The following is a 10,155-nucleotide window of genomic DNA, read 5'->3' on the forward strand; positions in this document are numbered from 1 at the left end:
TTAAATAGAAAACAGTTCATTTAAATTGTAATAATATTTCACATTTTTACTGTTTTTACTTTATCAAATAAATGCAGCCTTGGTGAGCAAAGCAGACTTTATTCCAAAGCATTAAAATCTTAGTAACCCTGACATTTTGAACAGTAGTTAATGTGGAATTTAACATCAATCAAGATGGAAAGTATTGTTAATTAAATGTAAACTACACTAAAATAAAAACTTAGTGTTACCACTAATTCACACTGATGTGGTCCATTAATGACCTGTTAAATATAATAGAAAACTCCATTAGAAAGTGATTCAGAAACAGCGACCACATCGTTTCATACAGATGGAATAACTTTATTGTTGTTAGGCGAAAAGTAATCAAGCATGCAAACAGCAGATTCCTCAGCTGCGTAGAATCATCCAACTGTTTTATTGAAAAAACAGAGGAGAAACAATTGAGGGGGGAAGAAAAAAAAACAGATTCAATATCTGTACAGATGAAAGTATAATACAATATATACCACTATTGTACACTGGAATACAATATATCAGGAGGGCAGCAGTCACAGAGAAACAACCTGCGCTTGAGTCTGTGTTACATGAAGCAGTAAAACATTTCTTTTGTGCTGCTCTTTACACCAACAAATATCAATTATGTTCAAGAGCTAATAAACACGCCCACACAGAAAAAGTGCTCTTTTATAGATGTCGTCGACTTAAAAATCAAAAACCAATCTTTTAAAAGCTCATCAAGCCTCCAACATCACGCTTGGCCTTGGACCAAAGTCAGGCCTCGTTCCAATACTCCTGTTTTACAGAAGTGTGTCACTGCAGATCAGAGCCGGGGAGGGTAGAAGTCTCATTAAGGCTGTTAACAACAGGTTTGACCACCTGTTTTTGGCAACACCGGGTTAAACGCAACAGCTCAGCTCAGCAAAGTTTCAATAGATACGAGTTTTTCCATCTGATTTATTCTCTAACCACTGACCAAAGCTCAACAGCTCTATTAATCTGCTTTACTGTAAACTTTTCTCTTTTTTGGTTTATATGAATCAGTCGCCAAGGTGATGAGAAAAATCTCTCTCGAACAGAATGTTTTTTTTGTTCTCAAAAGAAACCGCTTAAACCGTCCTTGACACACATTGCCCTCTACTTCAGCATATTAGTATGGCCTAACACACAAGTAACAACATCACTACAGCGCTGAACTCAGATTATCCTGAAAATATCATCCACTCAGCTACTTTCTGTTTAGATCTTCCCAGAATCTACATTACATTCTGATACTAAGTAAACTTGTATGAATTGTCTTGCACGGAACAGTGTTTAAGGAAGAAAGGACATGCAAAACGCTACAATAAAACCAAATAGGAAGTCTGAATGACTTTGCGCCACACCAAAGGCAACACTGACAAGCTCAAAGGCCAATCGGAGATTACAGTACAGAAACTCTATGATGAGAAAAGTTTCTGTTCTCTGAGTGAGTAGTGGGACGATTAAGTAAAGGTGAAATGCTGCTTTTACCGCGTAGTGTTCTTTGGATAGACTGCGATGAATTGTGGGGTAGAGAAGCGCAAAAGATGACCATATCACTAAACTGATACTGTGTTGAGGACACAAACATATGATCATGGAGACCCTGTTACCTACTAAGCGCACACAGACGCAGGGCTGAAGTTTAGACTCAGTGAGACAGTCAGTGTTTCAAATTGGATTGTGAATTAAGTTGATAAGAGAGCTGTGAACCCAGCAATGAGGGTCAAAGTGCACTTTGATTATTTAAGTACTATATGTGGATACTAGCAAAGCTCAAGGGTGATCCTGAAGGGATCGTTCAACCAAAAAATTAAATTCTGTCAACATTTACTCACAGTCATGTCATTCTGTATGACATTTCTTTCTTTCGTGAAACGCAAAAGATGACATTTGGGTCCAGTGTTATTTTGGACCACACTGACTTTCATTATATGAACAGAAATATCTTTTGAAATTTAAATGACATGATGGTGAGTAAACGACTAGTTGAACCATCTCTTTAAAGGAGAAGTTCACTTCCAGAACAAACATTTAGAGATAATTTACTCACCAACTCATCATCCAATACATTCATGTCTTTCTCTCTTCAGTCGTGAAGAAATTATGTTTTTTGAGGAAAACATTTCAGGATTTCTCTCCATATAGTGGACTTCTATGGTGCCCCCGAGTTTGAACTTTCGAAATGCAGTTTAAATGCAGCTTCAAATGGCTCTAAACCATCCCAGCCAAGGAATAAGGGTCTTATCTAGTGAAATGACTAATGGTTATTTATAAACTTTTTAACCTCAAATGCTCATCTTGTCTAGCTCTGGGTAAACTCTGGGTATTCCGGTTTAAGATAGTTAGGGTATGTCAAAAAAATCCTCTCATTTTTATTTTTCCAACTTCAAAATCATTCTACATTGCTGTTTTACATTTTATGTAAAGGGCGTTTGATCTTCTTTGCATGTGCAGCGATATAGGACGATTTTAAGAAAATTACATGAGTTTTTCAACATAACTGTCTTGAACCGGAATACACAGAGTTCAAGCAAAGCTAGACAAGATGAGCATCTGAGGTTTTAAATAACCGATTGTTTCACTAGATACGACCCGTCTTTCTCAGCTGGGATCATTTAGACCCCTTTGATTCTGCATTTAAACTGCATTTTGAAAGTTCAATCTCACGGTCACAATAGAAGTCCACTATATGGAGAAAAATCCTGAAATGTTTGCCTCAAAAACCAATTTCTTTACGACTGAAGAAAGAAAGACAAACATCTTGGATGACGAGGGGGTGAGTAAATTATCTGTACATTTTTGTTCTAGAAGTGAACTTCTTTTTTAAATTAGTGCGCACCATGTATACATTTTCGGTGGATGAAAGCCGACACTCAATTCCTGTAATAACCACTCCAAATTTCATATCGTAAGACTATTTAAGGAATGCGTTTCATACTCAAAGGACGCGTATGTCAGTAAATCGGCCGCACCATTATTCGTTAGTTGAATCACAGTGTGTGTGTGTGTATGTGTGTTTTGCCAGGAAGCTCACTCTGCTATGCGGGTAATGAAGTATCAAGATTGGTCCATGGGTTCGAAGGTGCTGGGAGGCTCCGTTCCGTGACTTTCCATATCCTCCTGTTTGTCAGGAGCCTCTTCTTCTTCCTTCACATCATGCCTTGCTGCAGCATGCTGGCGCAAGTGTTTGTCCATGGACGCCTGTATGTTTGAGACCATCTCTTGCAGGCGCTGCCGCTGGGCCTCGATCACAGCGGGCTCAAGCCCCAATCCACGGCCCTCGCGTAAAGTGAGCATGCCTGGAGCCACGCGCACCAATTCCTCCCCTGACAACGTTATCTCTTCACCGCGAGCGCTGTTGCTGAGATCCACGCCGCTGCTGTGCTGCCGCCTGATTGGTGGGTGTTCAGGAGGGGCGGAGCCCAATGAGTGACCTTTGCCTTGGAAGGCCGTGACGGTTTGCTCTTTCTTGCGCACTGCGCCGCCAGCACCCAATCGCAGGCCGTGGGCGGGGCTTCCCTCGCGACTGCGGGAAGCGGCGTCTGAGCGGAGTTGGGAAAGGGCCTCCTGGACGAGCTCCTCCACATCAGGGCCCACTGGAAAATGGCCAGCTGTGTCCACACACAGCTCCAAACGCTCCTCCGCAGCATTGAACACAAACGTCTTACCGGACAAGTGGGGCAGTGTGCAGTGCTTTCCGTCTAACAGACCTTAAGACAGAAACAGAGAATGTTAGCACAGTGGATGAAACATTTTAATAGTTTTTCAATTGCATTTTATAAATGTTTACAATTAGGGGTGTGCGATATATATTGTCTACGATAATATCATAAATGTTGTTTAATTGATATGCAATTTGATGTCAGAGTATTGAGATTGATAATTCTAATAATAAATCACCATATTATAAAAAAATAAAATTATTTCTGAAGGATCATGCGACACTTAAGACTGGAGTAACAGCTGATGAAAATTCAGCTTTGCATCACAGGAATAAATTATATTTTAAAAGCATATTAAAATAATTTTATATTGTAATAACATTTTGCAGTATTATTGTTTTTTTCTGTATTTTTGATCAAATAAATGCAATCTTGATGAGCAGAAGAGACTTATTTAAAAAAAATTGTGTATATATATCAACACCAAAAAAAGACAAAGACAAAATACAGAAGGCATATCATCAAACAATTGTTTAAAAAAAAAAGTCTAAAGGCTTGAAAAAATATGAACTATTTCTAGGTCATATCAAAATAAATTACTTTGTGACATCGACCAGTTGAACTTAGATGGAAAAGGTAAGATATTGAATCTAGTGTAGCACAAGACCATCCTGGAAAACATGATCATCAGGTTTTATACAGTCAGTTTATGCAGCCTGAGTTCTGCTGTCATTAAACATTTACATTTATCCAAAGCAACTTGCACTGCAATCAAGGTACACATTTACATTTTATTTTGTATCAGTTGTTGCTTTCCTTGGGAATCAAACCTACAACCTTGGAATTGTTAGTGTCATACTATACTGTTTGAGCTACAGCAAAGCAAAAAAGAGGGACAAACCAAATACTTAGACAATTTTTGTTAATTTTTCAATTCAGCTTCTCACTATGCTGTTATGCAAATGGCAAATGTTTTTGGCAACGGTCAAAAGTTTACATACACCTTGCAGAATCTGCAAAATATTAATATTAATATTTCCGTTCAATAATAATTGTTCCTGAGTCCATTGTTTGTCCTGAACAGTTGTTTGTCTTCAGAAAAATCCTTCAGGTCCCACAAATTCTTTGGTGTTTCAGCGTTTTTGTGTATTTCCAACAATGACTGTTTGATTTTAAGATCCATGTTTCACACTGAGGACAAATGACGGACTATGAGGGATATGTAACTATTACAGAATGTTCAGACGCTCACTGATGCTTCAGATGGAAACACAATGCAATAAGTCAGGGTGAAAACTTCTGAACAGAATGAAGATGTGTACACTTTTCTTATTTTTCCTAAATATTAATTTAGTACTGCCCTTTAGAAACTGCAGACGATACTTGCATGTTTCCAAACAGATAAAATAAGTTACATTTACTCTGATCTTCAAATTCCAAAAGTTTTCACCTCCAGCTCTTAATGCATTGCGTTTCCTCCTGAAGCATCAGTGAGCATTTGAATCTTCTGTAATAGTCGCATATGAGTCCCTCAGTTGTCCTCATTGTGAAAAGATGGAATTCAAAATCATACAGTCATTGTTGGGAAGGGTTCAAATACACAAAGATTTTCTAAAGAACAGCAGGCAGTTTAACTGTTTAGGACAAACAAGGGACTCATAAACAACTATCACTTGAAAAAAAAAACAGCTGTGGATCATTCAGGTAACAACACAATATTAAAAATCAAGTTAATATACTTTTGAACAAGGTAATTTTTATAAATTGAACTTTTATTTTCTCTTGAGCACTATCTGTAAACATGTTTTATGTGAAATATCTTATTCAATTCAGCACAACATAAAAAATAACATGCATTTTGTTATGATCCCTCTTATTTTGGTAAAATAATAAACAATTTGCAGATTTTGCAAGGTGTATGCAAACTTTTGGCCTCAACTGTATGGTCTTGTCAATTTTGAATTTTGAAAGCTCAATTCAAATTGTGTGTGAGAAAGTGAAAAAAGACAGATTACCCATATCTTTCTTCACAATATTGTAGAAGACTCCTCCTTGTTGGAATAGATGAGGCAGTTTCTTGGCATATGACCAGACATCTTCACCTGAGAGAAACACAAAGAGAGAGGAGAAGAGAAAACACATTAAACAGGCCTCTCTCACACACACACACACACACACATCTAATAATCAATCATTTCTGATTAAACATGATCTGAAATTACAGAATCATCAACTACATCATCAAATACATAAATAGGCTTTTCACTTAAGTAGATGATAATTCTAGTATGACACAGCCTTCTCATAAAGCAGATCTATAACAGGAAAGTGTATCTTACCCATAAGTGCTGCCAAGAGACAGAGTGATGACATCTCAAGGTCAATGTTGTCTTGAAGTTCCCTGCTACTGGTGCGGCTGAGTCGTGGATCAGAGTGAGCATGCGTTTGAGGTGCATGAGCGTGCGTCTGAGTCATGTGAGCATCAGGCGAGCTCTCTTTCAGCGCTTCCACAGAGATGCGGTCACCATGCTGAAGTGCAACAGGCTGGTTCTGGTCCTCAGGACGCGGAGGGGGCAGCTCTCTAGGCGGGAAGCCGTGTCGGATGCACAGCTGTCCAGGTGACAAGTTGAAGACCTGGACGATGGAGTTCTGGAGCTCACCGTAGGTGGTGTGCGGCTGCAGCGTAAGCATGGCCTGCCGGCCATCGCTGGTTGTTACACGTATCTTCTTCTCTCCGCTGGTGGGCGGCACTTTGGTGGGTGTGGGAGGAGCAGAGGATGATGAAGAGGAAGGAGATGATGGGCGAGGATCCTGCTGGCGCAAGCGGTCCGTGCTACGGCGCTGGGAGAGCGCGGCCTGCTCGCTGATGCTGTGCTGCAAGACTCTTTCGGTTTTGCTCATCACTAGTTCCTCTTTATGCAGGGTTTTGCCCTTCTGCCCCGTCAGGATGATTTTTGTAGGAGGGTGTGTTGCGGATTCACTCCCGTCTCTTCCGTCCTGCACATGAGCTCCTTCGATGGCAACCGGATTGTATTCATCTTGGCTCCTTTTGGCGGTATGATGCAAGATGGTGTTCACCACTTTCTGAACTAGAATCTCACTCCCAAACTCACCAGGGAAGTGCTTTGTGACAAGTCGCATCGTCACATCGTAAACGTTGCTGTTAAGCGTCATATCTGCTTCATACTGAAACCAATAAACGGTCTCTCGGACCACACGGCCAGCCCACTCCAGAGTGATGGGGAAGGCTTCAGGAAGATTGTCATACTCCTTGCCTTCCCAGAAGTGTTTGAACCCACAGCCGCACTTCCCACCCTCAGAGCGAGTGTTAGTACGGTCGCCATCCAAATAGACAACGGAGCCGTCACCCTGAACACGGCGCACTGAAGTTCCGTGACACCAGGTGCAGGCCGTGAGTGAGCTGAGTTTGTAGTCGGGCACTAGCAGATCTTTTTCTGGGTTATAGGAACAAACCAAACTATTTAAGGGAAAGCTGTAATTCTTGTCTGCTCGCAGCGTCCCGTGAGTCGACTTGGCCAAGTTGTAGAGTTTTCCTCCTGGTATGAGCCATTCAGCTGGCACGTGGAGCTCTGAAAGAGCGTTGCAAACAAGGCAGCGATGGAGACGACCTTCCTGAACGGATTTCTTAGCTGCGTCCGTCACCTCCTCCGGCTGCACGCCGATCACTCCTGTGCGCCGATAGATGTACTGGTGGACATCTGCGACTAGAGCGGGGTGGATGCCGTGCTTGTCCATGAAAACATCCTCCATCGCGCCTACAAGGCGCAGCAGGTACTTATCCTGCAGGCTCCGGTCACCCCCGATCACACAGCTTCCACTGGAGTCCAAGCTCACATATTTGCGAATCAACTCTTGAGGAACGCCCCAAGCTTTCGGAAGCAGTGCAGCAGGTAAACGAGGCAAAGGCAAGCCTTTGATTCCCACTAGGGGTAGATAGTGATTTCTGCCAGAGCTACTCCAGGCGATGCAGATGGGCTTGTTCAGAGTGCCATCTTTTCCTCGGCACTGCTCCTCTGGAACCAGGCCTGGTAGGAAGGTGGCGGAGTAATCGCCCGAGCTGCGCATACCGCTCAGGGAGTCCAACAGGATTATAGGTCTGTGGAGTACATTCGCCAGGCCGAATATGTGAATGTTCCTGAGGCCCAAAGGAACGCCTTCTGGAGGGATAAACAGCGGGTCACACTCATTAATGATGTCTTCCCATTCTGCGGCATCAACAAAGTCCTGGAAAAGGGCTTTGTAGCGGCCGAGGTTCTGCTTGAAATTGAGTTTTAGGTTTTCCCGGAGGGCATGCCAAAAGAGCTCACGGCCAACTAACGCCCTGGACACGGCGTGGACCAGGCAGTGTCCGTCTCCGTCCACGTGCACGGGAATAAGACACTCTCTGTTCAAGTTTGCTTTCTTGATCTCCTCCAAAGTGTCATGCAGGTAGATCAGGCTCCCTGACCGGTCCCGTCCATACCCAACAGTGGACACATGCTCTTGCTCGATGAGAAACGCACGGTCCCCAAGAAGCGAGCAGTCGAAAATCTCTCCCTGGTTCATTTCTTTCAAAAGTTTGGCAGTGCCTGTCTGTTTGTCCATGCCATAGCGGGTGAGGATGGGAGAGAGCAGCTTGCAGTGATAGTTGGACAGTCCCATCACTTTCACCAGCTCTGAGCCCTTTTTAGGAGGGCCTGGCACACCCAGCAAAGCATTTCTCAGCAAATTATGAAGCACCACATCTGGGTCAGTCACTTCCTCCACATTCGCGAGGTTCTTCTGTTCGTGTCTCTGGCCGCATTCAGTGCACTCGATGCTTATGGAGGTGTGTGCGGGGAAGAAAAGCTTCGCCTGGCACTGCGGGTCCGGGCACATCCCGCATAAAATGCGCCTGTCCTTCTGCTTTGTGCCCGGAATTAACGACATAATCCAATCTAATATATCTTCTGACGCAGCGGTTTACAAAAGCATCGCTGTCTAATCAGTGACGGCCGATAGAAAATTATGTCACCTCACGCAGTTTCTGTTTTCCAGTAACAAACACAACACGGAAGCGGTTCTGTAACAGTGTGACCCTATGGGCGGCACAAGGCATGCTGGGAGATGAAGTTCTTAACCGTCACAGGTCTAGAGGTCTTCTTATGTCTATGCTTCTAACGACATTATTTTAAAAAACAACCATTGGAATGTATTCTAATAGTATACAAGATTATTATGGTTTCTTTAATTCACGAAAATGAATATTTGTTTACTACCGTCTGGGGTGAATCATACGATAAAAAAAAAAAAGTGAAAAATAACAAAACTACAATAACCACAATACAAAGAAGGCCAAAGGTTGTGTTGTGTTTATTGAGTTCAGCAATCTTTACATGGGCGTGAGAACAAACTGCAGCTGCACATAAACATACATTGTTTCATACATTGTTTCTTTCTCTTTCTTTGTAGAAAACGAATGCTTAATGTTTACAGGCTGAAAAGCTTCTATAAGCTATGACAAATAGTATTGTTTATTGCAATGTGATCTAATATTTATAAATTTATAAAAAGTTTATTTTATTTATTATCTATGCAATTCCCATTACAAAAATGCTATTAAATATAATGCGTAATTTGCTGTATGGACGAAATGTTCATAAATTGTCACCTTTAAACAGAATTCCCTTATTTTAAGTCATTTCCAGTACATCATTAATTTCATTGAATTATAAAAATGTTCATAACGAGTATGCTAAATACTAGTACATAAAATGCTGGCTGAAAACATTGTCTTGTTAGAGCAATTAACTATTTTTTTATTTTTTATTTTTTACAAAAACGTTTAAATAATATCAGAACACCATAATAAATAAAATGTAATGTAGAGAAAATGTTAATGACTTTCAGGGGGAAAAAATAATTTTCATGTGATGCATTTTAAACACTGAATAAACTACTGAGAACATGAATAACGAGTTCCACATAGATAATAGAGAGTACACTTTAGATTTTTTTTTAAATTATACACAAAAATAACTAATTGTGTGCAGTGAACAGAGCAAACGAATGAAGCAAATTCAATTATTTACTTTATTATTTAATTATTTAATTTATTTGTCAGATTTAAAACCTCTATTTGATTTTTTTTATTGCTGAAAGCAAAAACATACAAAACTGTACAAAATACAAAATATCAACAGTAGGCTAATGCCACTTAAAAAAGGCAATACTAAAAGTAAACCAGATAAAAACAAATAAATAAATAAACAAATAAATACAATAGAGCGCCATTATATTCCATAAGATTCCTTACACAAATAGACGGAGTTAATTCTAACAGTCTTTATTATTTATTTTATTTTAAGCCACTTCCGGGTTGGCCTAGCAAACGTCACGACAGCTTTTTCCGCTTCTGACAATCCGAGCGTTATATAAATCAGCGTCTGCGAGAGGAAAAGAGGAATAGCGGAAGAGAGGAAGTGAAAGA

At 40.7% G+C, this 10,155-nt stretch overlaps 1 protein-coding gene across 1 annotated transcript; it reads right to left on the reverse strand.

Annotated features, from left to right (window-relative positions):
- Nucleotides 1–395: 395 nt before the first annotated feature.
- On the reverse strand, nt 396–8,734 carry vcpip1 (valosin containing protein (p97)/p47 complex interacting protein 1). The gene is made up of 3 exons (XM_073849902.1): nt 6,026–8,734; nt 5,702–5,788; nt 396–3,734 (listed from the first exon to the last, which is right to left on the reverse strand). Exons 1-3 carry the CDS (start codon nt 8,613–8,615, stop codon nt 3,082–3,084), a joined length of 3,330 nt encoding a protein of 1,109 aa, XP_073706003.1. The 5' UTR covers nt 8,616–8,734; the 3' UTR covers nt 396–3,081.
- Nucleotides 8,735–10,155: the final 1,421 nt, after the last annotated feature.

Source organism: Garra rufa, chromosome 10 (genome assembly GCF_049309525.1).
Source record: "Garra rufa chromosome 10, GarRuf1.0, whole genome shotgun sequence".
NCBI classification, from domain to species: domain Eukaryota; kingdom Metazoa; phylum Chordata; class Actinopteri; order Cypriniformes; family Cyprinidae; genus Garra; species Garra rufa.